This window comes from Fusarium phalaenopsidis, assembly GCF_050370095.1.
Source record: "Fusarium phalaenopsidis strain FUZ10S chromosome Unknown contig_32304, whole genome shotgun sequence".
Taxonomy (NCBI): Eukaryota; Fungi; Ascomycota; class Sordariomycetes; order Hypocreales; family Nectriaceae; genus Fusarium; species Fusarium phalaenopsidis.
The window spans coordinates 381,624-397,324 of NW_028145404.1; the positions used below are offsets into that span (position 1 = coordinate 381,624).

Genomic DNA, 15,701 nt, shown 5'->3' on the forward strand with positions numbered 1-15,701 from the left:
TCCAATCTCCATGTCCACCCTCGTACGCTAACCAACACCAATGTCCGCTCCCCTTTTTATTATCACAGTTGGTTTTCCAACACCAACCGTCGGCACACCCGTATTGCGTATCTTCGTCTTTGGAACGACAACGCCTTTTGTGAAGGTACAGTCTTTGTTCGGCGATTGTAGCTGGGTGCTCTCTGCACTTCCGAAGGTTGGTAATGTTCGTCCCTTCTGGAAGTTCATCCAGGTTCCATTCCATAACCCCGAACTCGCCGCATTCAGCCTCGAGGGCAGCACGGTCAGCGTCGATGGGGGCTTTGGCAAGGATGCAAAGCACCTGGGTGGCAATGAAGCCGATGAGGGTAGTTGAAGGCTTCATTGCGTAGGTAGGAGCGTATAACAGAGAAGCTCCTGAAAGCGGTTGTAACAAAGGAATTTTGGTGATTGATGTGTTTCGGGGTGAGCATGCTCTAGCTCAATGCGTGTTGGTGAGGGTGCCCCGGGTATTATCTTATATAGGTAGTTAAACATGTTGGTGTCCATCTTCCAGGTTCGGATAATAGGGTCAAATTCACCCTTGCATTGACTACGTAACCCCCCCACCGCTTCTTCGAGCCATTTTGACCCAGCTTTGACTACGTAATCGGCATCGTGGTTCCAATCCGAGTTCCGACGTCGGCTAGGTGATGCCCGCTAACGTTAGCGAGCCGAAGAATTGTCATGGCTCTATCCGGGATATTACCCGATCAAGATAAAGTACGAGTTGTAAACCTCTTAAACTCGTAATGTGTTCGCTTTGCTCGCCCCTCTAACTGTGGTGTTGCGTCAGCCCACAGATACTGAGCCATCATCCATCATCGGTGGCAGTGCTTGTGCCGTGCATCCGTGGAATTGCCAAGTAGATATTTCTCTCTTTCGAGCTAGCTGCCTGACATGACTGAATTCAATGAGGCTCCTTGGGATACCAGAAGCCGCCGCGCATATCGAGAGACTACGGCTTCACGGTCCGATGCGGGAGATCCACAGGCATCTCAACGTCGGCTGTGACCTCTCACCACCATTGCCAAGAACCAATGACCCCATGGAGGGCAGTGCAGAGAGAGCATGATGAGCTGCATGGCGTCTGGACATGGGCCACGATTGCCAGAGGTAAACCCTCAACCAACTCCTCAAACTCCCAATTTCCCAAGTTGGGTGGTAGAAATGACGGGTCTGGCGAGAGCAGTAGGAATAGTTAGAATATGTCGCTTTGTTGGTATTAATGGCGTCTTGCAATACGAAAGCGCACAATTAATCTGTCGCCCGGACCCAGCAAGGTGAAAGATTTTAAATTCAAATCATAGTTGAAGGTTTCCAAATCTTTGAGTGACGATAGGTTACCCCAAGAGGTTCTTGGAAGGCCCTATGTGGCAAACTGTTCGTGGAGTTTAGCGAGGCCTCCCGTAGCCGATTGAGGCTTGTGCGGCACGGAGTTATGTTGTTGGTTCTGGACAGCTTCAAAGCTGGGCGGGGTTTGTAAAAGCCGAAAAAGGACCGTCTAATGAACTCGAGAAGCGAGTTGAGTAGCTTGGCTTCACACGTTTGGTAGGGCTTGGAATGCGTAGCGTCATCTCGAAAACTGGGGTCACTAAAGGTTCCACGGCCCGAAATTCCAACTTCTTGGAGTAACTTTTACATGATTTGTAGTGTGTCGAGACTCTTCTAGTTTGCTGACTGCCTCGATGCGATACCGCAATTATCTTCTGAAAGGCGCCGCCTGAGCTTCATGGAACCGGCTTTCTGATAAGAGCCAATGCCGATCCTTATTAACTGTCTTGTTTCTTTGACCGTTATGGGGGATACAGGTAGCGCAACCAGTTGTATAACCATTTCAAGCAAACCGATAGAGTCACAAAAGGGCCTTTTGTGGCCCGGAAAATAACGAGCACAAAGTAGCCGACGGGTGTGCTAGATCTTTTGGTCTACGGGTAAAGTAATACTGGACAGCCATGCCCAAATACTTCAACACCTCGCCTGACTTGTCTCGACCGCTCAATAAAGACCATAAATACGATTACTTGACAAAGTTATGCTATAATATAAACTATTAGATACAGTATCTGCTAAGAAGCTGCCTATTCCTCGATCGCGAATCTAAGGAGCGTTGCAATTGCGACGTCGCTGGCGTACGATGCATCCCAAAAGGGACTGACCCAGGTAATCAAGCCATCCTTATTAAGCTTGAGAGCTGTCATGCCATGGCGAGCGGCTGCACCTGGCCCACCGATCTATTCATATCCGCCGCCTTGCTCGTTTCCTACTACATGTCTAACACTCGCGCCAGTACCATACGGGAAGCTGGAGGATGCCCTGGCAAGGTAGCGCTCAATAGCCAATCGGCCATCGAGTAGAGTGCGCGTAGTTCGGTCCTCCCAAACAGCATCAACGTCGAACAGTGCCGCCGTGACGTTGCAATTGGCTGTCGAAAGGTCCGCATGGAGCTCATTGACGATGCCCTGCAGTACCGGATTTCGAGCCCTCTGCACGGCTGACTCTCCGAAACTGGTGGGGTACTGGCTCTCCGGAACTCTTGTCTCAGCCAAGGGGGCTCACCGCCTGTCCCAGTAGTCGACCTGGCGAACAACCTTGCCGTTCTCCATGTCAAGTGCGGCAATCCCACGAAGTTCGGAGCCGAACATAGCCGGAGTGTCCACAAAGAACATGACCGCGCTATGCGTGTCGCCAATGATACGGAGGGGGTAAGACTTGGCATCTGCGCCCCATGTCGCCATTATCGCTTTCGTCGTGGCCTCAAAGTCTAACGAGCTGAGATGAAGACCGAGGACTGTTTCCATATAGGTGATCTTGGAAGTATCAAAGTCTTTGATCCATTCGTCTGCATCATGACGGCTTTTGGCCTGGAAATAGTGACGAATGAACTCGATAAGAGCCGGGGTAGCATGGCTTATGTCTGCAATGTCGGGGTAGAGCAGTGTTGGCGCGGAAGAGGGCATGATGAGTGTCTAGCGTTACTGTTAATTCTGTTTTCTCTATCCCCTTGGCCCCATCGACTGTCTCTTATAGGACCGAAGGAGTATCTCCTAGAATCCTCCTGGGGCTGCCGGACTGATATTCCTCCGACTTCAATCTGAGATTTATAAGGACCGGGACAAAGCGGTCTCCGACTGTCAATTGAATCAATACTGCCCTCAAGGTCAAAATCGGCAGTAGGGCGACATGGAAAACATAACAGAACCCCTTACCCCCGGGTTTAGGCCATCACACAATTCATGCCACGAATTGACCTCCATCCTATGGAGTTCGCTCCGGGTGAACTTGGATCTCACGCTCGGGTTGTTTACAAATTCTCCCGGAGACGGCAAACAAGTTGCTACAATGACCTGCCTCCAGAACCGTTGCTGCACCACCACCAGGAAAGCTCTGATCTTTTCAGTTTCCTGATACTATCAGAGATTAAGATATCCACATTAAAGGTAGTAAGATAATGAGGACTGATTAGACATCTGTAAAACTTAAGATGATGTTATTCATCTCGGGTTTGCCAGTTGGGCTTACTGTCGTCGCGGCCTATGAAGCTAAACTTCATACGGATAAGGGAAGATCCTCCAACTACCACGCGACTGTGCCGTACATCGCTCACTTGCGCTACTTGCTGCCTGCTCATACTCTGCGAAGAGAGAGCTGAGAGCTATGTGACGGTAACAGGCCAACGTAGGTAATTGGAGGTATGGATCCGAGAATGAAATCGACCTCGCGGGACCAGTCCCCCAACATCGAATACTAGGATGGACTTCTCAGCACTGACATCATTATTTTTGGTTTGCCTGTTTGCATAAATTGCACGGTTGACGGGCTGAAACCAAGTAAAAGTTCAAGATCACTTATTGCTCCTTGAAAAGTAGACTGAACAAAGCATAGATGAGTAAATGGCATTAACCAAAGTCAGATAAATCAACTTGGTCGCTGTCTAGGATATCTACTGTCTCAGGCTGAAGACAAGATGCGACTGGCATATCTGTATTTAGAACCTTCCACCTGGCTAACCTTGGCGTTATGAGAAAGGTATTCTTCCTAGTGACAATGAGCTCATTCATCACAGCCAGCTAGCCGTGAGCAAAATGAAACTAAACCTTGGAATATGGTTGTCCGGGTACATGTACACGTAAAGCTAGTCTGATGATATCCCTTAGCACAGTGTTATGAGTCTGTTGATATCTCCAACACATGAAAAGAAATTAGGTTACTCAGGGCCAACAATTTTGCTGCAGGTAGCATTGCCATTCTTGAACGGTGGCAATCTGAAAATCCCCATCCATAAATGTCCCCCTTCAGCCGCAGCGGTAAGATGAGCGTCTGATTGGTAGGTAGTCTTATCCATGCACCTCGCTCTCTGCATTCGTATGATCATTTTTGACCCCCGCACCATTTCAACCTTGGGTGGCAACTCTTTTATTCATCCGCTGGTACCCTAGTTTTACTTTGTCTCTGCTATCTAACTTTCTGTATCGCTCCGGCATGCCTAATATGGGAAAGCTACGAGCAAAGCGCCCACCGCCGGCTGTGTCGCCGGCTGTCGAAAAGAGGTCGAAAAAAACCTCATCGTTCCAGTACGCGCCGCTGGATCCAACAAAACGCGAAATACGACTTTTAGAGCTATACCCTGGTAAGCCTGGTAGCAGGGTTATCACGCGTCTCTTCAACATCTCTTTAGATGAGAAGCCCAGTTTCGAGGCGCTCAGCTACACATGGGGACCACCTCGGCCAACCTACGACATCTCTGTCAATGGCGCCAAGTTCCCCGTGGGCCGAAACCTCAGGAAAGCTCTGGATGACCTGCGACACGCAAGCGAGCCTCGCGTCATCTGGACGGATGCCATCTGTATCAACCAGCCTGACAATGCCGAGAAGGAGCATCAGATCAAGTTGATGCAAACGATATACGCCACTGCACAAGTGGTCTGCGCTTGGCTTGATCACAATGTACAGCCTATAACATCTGTGTTCGAAGACTTGGAAAACCTTGGCAAAGGGGTAGAGCTTGACGACTTTCGCGATCCGTCGTATTGGTACCCAGTCGCGGACATCTTTCGCAACCCATACTGGCGTCGATTGTGGATACAACAAGAACTGATCCTTGCCCCAAAGATTCAGGTGTACTGTCGCCGAGATTATTTTGACGGGGCGCAGTTGTTGCAATTCCAGGACAAAGTGGGCGTCATCAAGCGCGAGATGGTTCAGTTCAGCGGCCCACTGTCTGAGCTTTCTCGCTACATAGACGGGGGTGCAAAAGACTCCTTGACCCCTGAGATTCTGGGGGGTGGCATACTACGTGCCAGGGAGAGTCTGCTCAAGGGTCGTCAGGTTCACAGGGAGAAAGACCTGGAACGTTTCAAGATAACCCGAGACATCCTTGGATCGTCATTGTTACATCTATTCCTCCAGGCATCTGGCTTGAAGATGACTGAGCCCAGAGATCGTGTCTATGGTGTCTTAGGACTTGTTGCAGACATAGACCAGGACGCGGTTTGGGTTGACTACCAGGCTCCCATCCTCAACATATACTCTCAAGTATTCAGTCTTTTCCTGGACAAGTATCACGACCTCTCATTTCTGGCCTTCGAAGGAAACCACGCACCCAACGCAGCTTCGGATCGAGAGGGCCTCCCAACCTGGATGCCACATGCTACTATCAACTGGGGGCCCATCAATGCGAGTCGAGCTTGTGGTACTACTCGAGCGACCCGTGCTTCTGTCAATCAAGATACTTTGACTCTTTCCGCAGAAGGCCTCTTGGTTGACACAGTCTCCTTTGTAGGAGACCGGGAAGAAGCAGGTGGTCAGCCCATTCTTGAGTGGTTGCAAAAGCTGGAAGGATACTGTCGACGTGTTTGGCCAGATGTGGCCGAGTCCCCCCTCCACGAGAAAGACGAAGTCACGTCGCTGTTATTCTCATGGCTGAGAGATCAACGTTACCGTGCCATGTACCATCAGGATAAACCAACGCCAGCAAAGAGAGTCTCATTGCTTCAAGCCCTATGCCTAGCAGCAACCAAGGTGGAGCAGCAGGGATTTAGTCTCCGACACGTCGTCTTTGGAGGATACACGCCCACGGATGTTTTATCGAGAGACGAAAGGGCGGCGCTGATACCAATGCTTCATATCAGCTACGTGGTATTCGTAGGGACATCGGGTGGACGGTTGGGGACTCTAGATAAAGATTCCAGTGTCAAATCAGGAGACCAGGTCTGGATTCTATTTGGCTGCCGGATCCCGGTCATTCTACGACCAATCCCTAATACGACGAACCGATTTACTGTAGTCGGATACGGGATTTTTCCAGGGTTAATGCGGGGAGAGGCTATCAAGGAGGAGGAGAGTACAAGCATGAAACTCAAAGGCACGCAAATTGAGATAGAGTAAACCTAGTAACGCATACCTCTTTTCCTTTTTCGGTGCCTGCACGGAGCCTGGCCTTGTGGTAGTGAGAACGGGCTGAATGCTCTCCCCGGTCATATGTCCTTTGTATAACTCTACCATGCCTAATTATATACAAGGGCTGGTGCAATACATACAAAACACTATCCTGATGCCTCCACTTCTTCAAGGGCAGCATCATCCATATAGAAAGAAAAGCGTTCACATACACCCTGTACCCGAACATTTGCTCCAGCATCCAAACGCGCCTGTGTCCAAGAGCATGTCACTGTCGCTAGGATCCAGTCATTGTTGCCCCCAATGGTCTGGGTGTTGAGGGTATGCATGTCCCGTGCCACATCCTACAAAGGCGGCAAAGCAACCCGATGCCACTGTTATCTTCACATATGCCGAGAACCGGTATTCCTTGTCAGCTTCGAGTAGAGAAGAGTCGATGTTTTGTCTAAAACCCATGTTTGCGGGGCCTCCAGGTGCTCCAGTGAAATAGCCAGACTGACTGCCTCCATGGAATTCTGCGGTGGAGATAGACGCACTCCCGAGGCCGCCAAGTCGTACCCATGGGGCTACAGTGTCTGAATCCTCCAAGCCTGGGTTTATAATAAGGTTGGTAGGCCCTTGCGAGACAGACTGCATCTGGATGCCAACGAGAGGTGGCAAAACGCCAGCAGCGGGATGGTAGATCTCATGGCGGCGGTGGCTTTACGACGGAGTGTGAAGGAAAGCGTAACGAGAGGAGAGGAGGACAGCCATCGGGGCGTTTTGGTGCTTTTGGCCTGCTTTTAGTAAAAGCCTCTTTTGCGACGTTCCTGAATAAAAATTCCCGTGGTCTCTTAGCGCGTACTAAGTTGGTGACTGATAACTAGTTTCACAGACTATTGATCGTGGTGTTGGCGGATCCAACGGGCTCCCCTGTATTTGCTGCAGTTGTGGATAAGGCGGAAATGAAGGCCAAGGGTTGCAAAACCCGAATCACTTCATTGGAGCCAATGCCCAAAAGTTGCATGCGTTAGTGCTCAGTTATTGATTATCTTATCGAGGTGATCTCGCAATTGATACCGATACGAAAGGGCTTCGTAAGCTGCGACGTAGCCCACCGTCGCTTTTTATTGCTGTGTGGTTCTGAGACCACCTTTAGGTGGTTTCCGGCGTTGAGTCTTGATGCCGCTATGTATTGATAACTGTAGCTTTTGCTCTTGGAGCTGATTGCGTATTTTAGAGAGTTTATTGATCAGAGGGCACAAGTTTCATTGAACTTATTCACTTTCAATAGGTTGTGGCGCGTCGTTGCTCCTGTATATCTCAAGCCACCAGTTTAGGCCTTCCAAGAGCGACTGCCGGCGAAAATGTTGTCTTTTCCCGGAAAAGGAGCTCCTTAGTAAGGTATCTTGCTATTCCTCCTATCCTGCACCAACACATAATATTCGCGATGGTGTTTCTCTGTCGGGTGGCTACGTAATTAGCGATGTTATTTTAAGTGCCGCCAGAATGCTGGCAGGAGGACGCGAAGAATCTCGCTCTTAAGCAGATTTGACTTGGAAAAATCTAGTCGTTCATGTGTTGGGAAAAGCCACTCCAGATTGTGAAGATTTCTGAAGGTCATCGCCCGCATCTTGCTTCCCAGTCAATACACGGACGAGGAACGGACGAGCGAAGGACAAGAGACGGACCAAGCCGCGGGGTGAGTAAAGCAAAGGGAGGATAGGCAAAGTTAGCTTAGAGCTTATTACAAAGAAATATCCTTAAATAGACCTCATTCTTACCAATACCCTCTTCACTGGAACGCGCGGGATCCATATCTAGAACCCTTCATACGTGTTGGGAGTTCGGAATTCCAGATCCGAAGATGCCACTTTAACTGGCATCAGCTGTTTAGCAAGTCCGCCAAAGATGCGGACTTTGATGCATCAAACTCCGATGGCACGATCTCAAGTGCGCGGCTGTAAATGCATGCTCTTAGAGCCTATCTCAACATGGGGGTTGGACGAGGTACAAATACCAGAGCAGGAGCAGAGCTCTTGGATGGGGACTTTTTACTTCAATTACACCAACTCATCACCCAACATTTGTACCTCTAAAGCTACCAATAAACCATCATGTCCAAGACAGACATCACCATTGTGGGTGTCGGCAACATCGGTGCGGCCATAGTTCGGAAATGGCTTGAACAAGACTTCACTGTCACCATGTGGAACAGGGACCCCGATAGACCATGGCTGAAAGACCTTGCGGACCGCGGGGCTGTCTTCGAACACGACCTCAGAGCGGCCATTGCGAACAGCGCTGTCATTCTTCTCAGCGTCGCGTCCTATGGCAACATCACGGAGCTGTTCTCATCGGTTCTACCTTTTGAGGAAAGCCAATCCTCAAAGATCATCATCAACATCACAACGGGCACTTCTCAGCAAGCTCGCCAGATGGAGGCTTGGCTGAAGGCCCAGGGCATTGCGGAGTATCTGGACGGCGCTATAATGGTGACACCCGAGCTGGTTGGCACAGAGCACTCGTCTATCTGGCTCAGCGGCGAGACAGAAGCAGTATTTTCCAGAGTCTCTGGCATCATGTCGCCTCTTGGAAAGTTGCATTATGTCGCGGAAGACCCAGGAGCAGCATGCTTGTGGGACATCGCTGCCCTTGCAGCCATGGACGGCATGCTCACTGGCGCCCTGTTAGCCATGAATCTGCTCAAGCGTCAGAGAGCAGTCGAAGACGGAAAGTCACCATCGGTCGAGAACCCAATTCGAAAGATTGTCATCCCTCTGTTGTCGTCATTTCTCCCGTTTCTTGGGGATATTGCTGCCGCGCTGGATGATGAGGATTGGGGCAGAAACTTTGGCAACCCTGTATCGATGCAGCTGAAAGGTTTTGAGACCATTCTGGAGGGATTGAGACAGGAGAAGGTTAGCACTGAGGGTCTTCGGTTGTTCCATGATCTTCTACTGCGAACGAAGAGGGAGAAGGGTGACGATGCTGGGCTGGCACCCATGGGCATGTATATGCTAGAGGAATGATTAGGCCGTTCTATGGTGTTATGTAGGATTGGTTTTAAAGCCGTCATGTGGTGATAGCCTTTCTTTGCTCTGGTGGTTAATGGTGACCACTCCTAGAGGCGCCATCAAGGGCAACAATGACTAGTTTGCCTTGCAAAATTACGCTGGAAAGAAGGTATCTAGCCTGAGCACCTTGAAGTATGGTAACCTTAGTAGCCCAATTGCAGTGGGCTTGTCAAAAGACGATGTGCTCACCAACAATAGATAATGGATCACAACATGAACGCTTTGATGACACATGTACGTATTAGGCCGGGATTGTCAAACGCTAACCAAAGCTGCCATTGCCCACAAAGGCAAAGACCTGCTCAAAAGACATGCAACTAGCCATGGAATTCATGCTCATCTCTGACACACCCTGTGCCACAGATCCAAGATCAGTGTTGCCTAGTTCAAAACGTGGAACCCATGAGGTAGGAATGTCAAAGCTCTGAACACTAGATTGAGGTGTCAAAGGCAAATCAGGTACAGAAACAGGAAAGAAGGAAGATTGATCACTTGTGGGATGATCGCTTGGATGACCTGTCAGATTAGTATCGCCATTGGCCTTGAGAATATCCCGTACACGGGTGCGAAGTGCTGCCAAAACTCCAATGAACCTTTCGTCCTGTCCCAACCGACGATAGTGGTGCTCAAAAGTCTCACTGGCCACTGTGAGGAGCTCCAGATCCGAGCGTGTCGTACGCTTCTGGGGACTTGACAAGATGCTGAGCGCAAGAATCGCGGTGGCAAGAAACACCGGTGTTGGTGTCAGGAGTTGTGAGTACGTCCCTCTATCCAAAAGCTCAAGCCCCAAGTTCACAATCGACTGAGAAGCACTGATACAGGTACTCCGACTCTGTAGCAGACGATGGCGCGATGGCAAGCTGGTTTCGAACTCCATAATCTTCATATCATACGATCGAAAGGGGAGGATCAAGGATGCCTGGAGAAGAGTAATTTGAGCCTGTAGATACTCAGCCTGAGCACCAAGCACATGAATTTTTGCATACTTACCTGGTCAAATTGTAGTGAACAAAATATGGCAATACGGTCGGGCAGTGCTGAGCTCATCCCTTGGTCAGTGAAGATTTCGGATCCTGGCCGAAAGCCTTCAGGCACAGAAGCAGCCCAGTCTTGGAGACATTCATCTAGCTTCCCAGTCTCGTATAATAACGATAAAGCGCTATCGGGTTTCCCATAGATGTGTTCGCTAATCCGGCCCAGCACTCTAGCGAGCGAAGCCCATATCGCGAGGTAATGAACATTTCCACCCCTGTCTGATTCCGGAGACAGGTCAGGAAAAGGCAAGTCATTGTCTCCGTCCATGATCCCGGCTGGTCTTCCAGTTTCGAGTTGCAACATCTTTTCCATGGCATAACACGACCACCAAACTCGTGGTCTGAGTTGATCGCCAGGCCGCTCAGGTCGCTGCTCGTAGTGAGGGCGCAAGTGACGGTGAAGTCCTATTGAATGAGAAATTCGAACTGCTTGGCCGATTGTGTGCCATGCTTGCCCATCTTTTCCTCTACCACGGAGAGCTATACTCAAGAGTACCAGGGCCTGAACACTCCCCAAATGGGCAAAGAAACCATACGCGGCGGTGAGGTAGTTGGACCCAACCTCGGTGATGTCCCCAGCCATCTCATCAGCTCCTATCGACATGACAGAAAAGGCTGTAGCGAGAAGTGGCACATGCTCTGTGGATAGGATCTCCTCCAATCGTTCCGGCTTCCGTAACTGGAGGAGCTCATGCAGATCTTTTAGCTCAGACCTAAAGGCGTCCATGTCCAAGACTGGAAAGAGTGGCCACACTGCATTAAAGAAAGCGGATGTGAAATTATCAACAACTTCGAGGGCAGGGAGATCGGGTATGGAGGCATTCAATGGTAGATGCAAGTCTTCTGCGTGCCGCATACCGTATCGGAAGAAGGGGCTAATGGGCTCGTAGCCATGTCTTCCAAGACGCAAATCGATGAAAACAGCTAGACTCTGCAAGCTGCTGCTGCCCATGTGCTATGCGCGAGTTAGCGATACGTATTGGAGTGGTACCATTAGTCCAATGCGAACCTTGATACTGTGGGAGCTCTCATCTGTGTTGATGATGATGTCGGTCTGCTCTGTGGCAACACACGATCCAGCGAGGTGCACGTCTTTCGTCTCATGATGCGCTCCAGTGGCCCAAGAATCACACTTGACGTTTTTCGTCTCGACAGTAGAGGGTGCCCTTGGTTCTCCCGTTTGAGAGGTGGGACTGGATTGACTCGGCTGCATCTGGTCTGGGCCATTTCGGCCTCTACCCCGGGTAGGTCCTCTCACAGGCTGGTATCGGCAGGGACTGGAACACCGGCGTCGAACAACGGGTCCGCCGTTGGGCCGGCGAGGATCCGTGGTCACACATTCTTGGCCGCGGAGCAGGCAATTCCGGCATCGTGGGGTTTGAACATCGCAACGGACTTTGCGATTTCGGCATTGGTTACATGCCATGGACACACGATGGGGCTTGGATCGTGACTGGTGGGACGCGACGGATACAGATAGGCCATGTTCAAAAAATGTATCGACATTCGAGCATGTGGAGGTTTTGGAAACTGTACCCATCCTGATTATTGACAATGGTCAGTAGAGAATAACACGAACCGGGTGTATCGAACGATCGATCCCAACCATCGTGCATGTATACCCTGTAGTCGGACCGAAGAATTGGGGGGAATGCGGGGTACGCCGAGACGCTTGCCTCTTTTGAACTAGAGTTCGGAAATGGGGGGCTCGGGGGAGGGAGGCCGAGCCGAAGCTCTCGGCCCCACTCTAAGAGACATTCTCGGCTGACGATTCGGCCGCCTTGTAAGGGGACCGGCAAGTACGTATCTTGGCCTCACGTTGGCCAGCAGGCGACCGAGACTCTGTAGATCATCTTTTCCGAAACCGGTTTAATGTTGTTTTTCGTCTCCTTTATCCATGTTTGTGGCGTTGCCCCCTTTCGTGCCTCCGGAGAGCTCCCCCACCTCTCCGGCCACCGAGCCGAGTGTTAAGGGTGGGAGAAATCCATCCTAGATCCAATCTGATGCTTAATCGCTAGGTAGTTATAGGAAAGAGAGTCGTCTTGATTGTGCTGTTCGTGCTTTGACATACCCTCATTATCGCTCTCTATACCTCAGTTCCTGCAAAGACTAAACCATCACCATGCAACGTCCCTTCCGCATCGTCATTGTTGGTGGGGGTATAGCGGGGATGTGCGCTGCAATCGCCTTACGCAAGGATAACCGTGAGATTACCATACTGGAGCAATGTTCTCTAAACCGGGAGATTGGCGCCGCAATTTCTCTGCAGCCCAACGCCTCCAAGATCGTTGCTTTACGATGGGATTTAGGGAGAACACTTGAAGAGTCTGGCTCCATAATTGACGGGGCATTCGAAATTTACACGGTTCAAGGCGAGTTGCAGACGACAGTACCTTTCTCCACGGCCAAATACGGAAGTGATCGCGTTCTATACCACAGAATGGACGTGCACTAAGCCTTGAAGACACGGGCAACTGGCTTGAACTATCCCGGACGACCTGCGACAATTCGGACCTCCACCCGTGCCATCAGCTGTGACTGCGATACAGGCGAGGTATTTCTCGAGAATGGACAAACGCTACAGGCTGATCTAATCGTTGAAGCTGATGGAACGTGAGTCTACCAACATCATGATGGCTTGCCGGTTTCTAAACAACATGTAGTAAGAGTAATATCCGCCGAGTCATATTAGAAAAGGACGTCAATGCTGTTCCGACCGGCGTTTCAGGTTCGTGGTCGTTCAAGTACTTGTTGGCGAGTTGCCGTTAAGTCTTTTTCATGGTAGCTTACCGAATTATTGTATGACTATGGAACTCTATCCATTCACGTCCTGCACTCTAACAATAGCATAGGTCCCTGTGTCTGAACTTGAGAAAGAAGGCGATTTCAGAGCCAAGGTTGATCCCCGCCGCCCCATGACCACTATGGTTGTTGGCCATGACAGAAGGTTGATAATGGGACCCTGTCGCGGTGGTACCCTCTACAGTATCGTTGCACTGGTTCCAGATGGTAAGAAATCCCGGCAACTTGTGGAATCCTTAGGTTCACAGACGTTAGAGAATATGAATGAGTCTAGCGGAAATACAAGTTGGGCATCGGTCGGGTCCAAAGACAAGATGCTTGAGACTTTTAGCATGTTCTCTGAATGGGAAAAGAAACCTCTCAAACTGGCGAAGGAAGCAGGCCTTTGGCAACTTCGAGATCTGGTGAGTCTGGGCGTGGAATTTGTGCAGACAGCCCAACTAAGGTGTTTTAGGATCCATTGGAGACGTGGTATCGTGGGAGAGCCGTCATCATTGGCGATGTTAGTCATGCAATGCTGCCTACTCAAGGCCAGGGCGCAAGTCAGGCCGTGGAGGATGCAGTATGACATCATCTCTAAACGTTCGATGGTGAATGTTGACATCTAGTATAGGAAGCTCTGGGTGCATTCTTCGATGATATTGAACTTACTACCAGCGGGGTGTCGGACAATGAAGAAAGGAACAAGGTGAGATGTTTGAGCCATTTCTCATACCTTGACTCACCTAGATTGTAGTCTCTATTTTCCTGTAGGTTTGAGAGGGCCTCGACCATCCAGGCTTTCAGCCGCCAGAGTGCTAAGCCGGCGACAGAGGCTGGGAGCGTGGAAGTAAAGATGTATGTCCGATCTGACCGCACACTGTACCTCCAGAAACTGATATGATGCAGAAACATGGCCGAGTTTCTCGATTACAATTGTAACTACGAGGGAGCACTCGACTGGTAGCGTCGCCAAGGGAATGGTATTACTACTGTAAAGAGTTAAGGTTTCGCAAATACGGTGCAATGAGCAAGGCTGAGACCAGTTTCGATTAGATCCCATCCAGTTTGGGATATGTCAGCTATACCTACAAGATGGAAGCACCGTTGCTGAAACTGGGTATAGCAGTGTCTTCAGCAAGCATCCAGTTCCACAGCTCTTCTATATTTAGGCCCGTAAATGGCATTGTTTCTTCATCCACCCTCAGACCTTGACCCGAACTTTGATCCCCTAGTAAAATAGCATCCTCAGTGAGCTCTGGGGGCCGAGATCTAGTCTGTCTTATACCGTCTCTGTTGTTCGGACTAGGTGGAAAGGTTGAGGAGTCCTGGGGCCCCGATAATGAAGGACGAGTTGTGAGTGCGGACATGGAGTTATTTTGAATCGATGCCTCTTGAGATGCCGTTCGGATAGTATTTATGTCGACATCAATTGTTTGCGAAACAGGAGCATGGTGTTGGGAAGCCACAGGACCTTCTCTCGGAAGGGCGCGATCGGATGTATTCTTTATGTGCCTTGCAACTTGATCCCAGATGCAAAGAATCCCGGATCTTGATTAGATTCAAACTGACGAGCGGCTTGCATAGTTACTAACCTTGAGCGAATCGAGAGTCCATCCCAGAATCTTGGCAGTTCTCGAACGTCAACCGCGCACAAGCCTTTAGTATCTACGAAAGGTCAGTTTGTGCTCTGTTAACAGTAGAGCAATGATTCGGCCTCAAAAAGGTGCATATGTTTGTACCAAGTACGACGAGATTACAGAAGAATAGGAGAATAGAGGGTGATCAACTTACCTCCAGATCAGCCCCCTGTGTCCGAGGCGACGATGTTTTCATCAGATAGATGCCAAGAACCACGCATGCTAGTAAACATGGAGCGACGTTGAGAACTCGGGAGTTTATTCCCTGATCTGCCAGCTCAATCGTCAAGCGAGCAATGGCCCTTGCACCGTTGACGCAAATAGACTGACCGTTCTTCAGCCGGTAATGTGATGGATTATCTTGACAATGGGTTGACACCTCTGCCTGAAATTCTGCCACTGGAGCAATCAGCGCTGCTCGGTGAAGGGCTATTAAGGCCTGGTTGTGTTGGATCGAGAGGAACGCTGCAAAATGAAAATCGCTGCTTGAGCATAGGATTTCTGTGCCAGGTCGATACTGCACGGGGACTGTATTCGTCCATGCCAGCAAGTCTTGATCCAGCCGAGCAGTATCTGACGACAGTTGAGAAGCTGAGCGTGTGCCCGGCTTATGCCCATAGATGTGCTGGCTAATGGCATGTTGGAAGTTGGCAAGACCTAGCGACCACCAAAGAAACCCATCACCCTGGGGACGATCTTGGGTCGTCCAACCAGGATCCTGTTCGATATTCGCGATGGCAGATGGGCGACCTGTCTCCAACTGAATTGTTTTC

The 15,701-nt window shown here is 50.1% G+C and overlaps 3 protein-coding genes across 3 annotated transcripts; 2 read left to right on the forward strand and 1 right to left on the reverse strand.

Annotated features, from left to right (window-relative positions):
* Window positions 1-2,252: 2,252 nt before the first annotated feature.
* LRP88_09445 (uncharacterized protein) lies at window positions 2,253-2,978 on the reverse strand (the record flags this gene model as incomplete). Its single annotated transcript, XM_083245931.1, has 2 exons — window positions 2,253-2,526; window positions 2,578-2,978. 2 exons carry the CDS (start codon window positions 2,976-2,978, stop codon window positions 2,253-2,255), a joined length of 675 nt encoding a protein of 224 aa, XP_083097044.1.
* A 1,531-nt stretch (window positions 2,979-4,509) lies between these two features.
* On the forward strand, window positions 4,510-5,450 carry LRP88_09446 (HET domain-containing protein; the record flags this gene model as incomplete). Its single annotated transcript, XM_083245932.1, has 2 exons — window positions 4,510-5,371; window positions 5,428-5,450. 2 exons carry the CDS (start codon window positions 4,510-4,512, stop codon window positions 5,448-5,450), a joined length of 885 nt encoding a protein of 294 aa, XP_083097045.1.
* A 3,063-nt stretch (window positions 5,451-8,513) lies between these two features.
* On the forward strand, window positions 8,514-9,428 carry LRP88_09447 (uncharacterized protein; the record flags this gene model as incomplete). Its single annotated transcript, XM_083245933.1, has 1 exon — window positions 8,514-9,428. One exon carries the CDS (start codon window positions 8,514-8,516, stop codon window positions 9,426-9,428), a length of 915 nt encoding a protein of 304 aa, XP_083097046.1.
* Window positions 9,429-15,701: the final 6,273 nt, after the last annotated feature.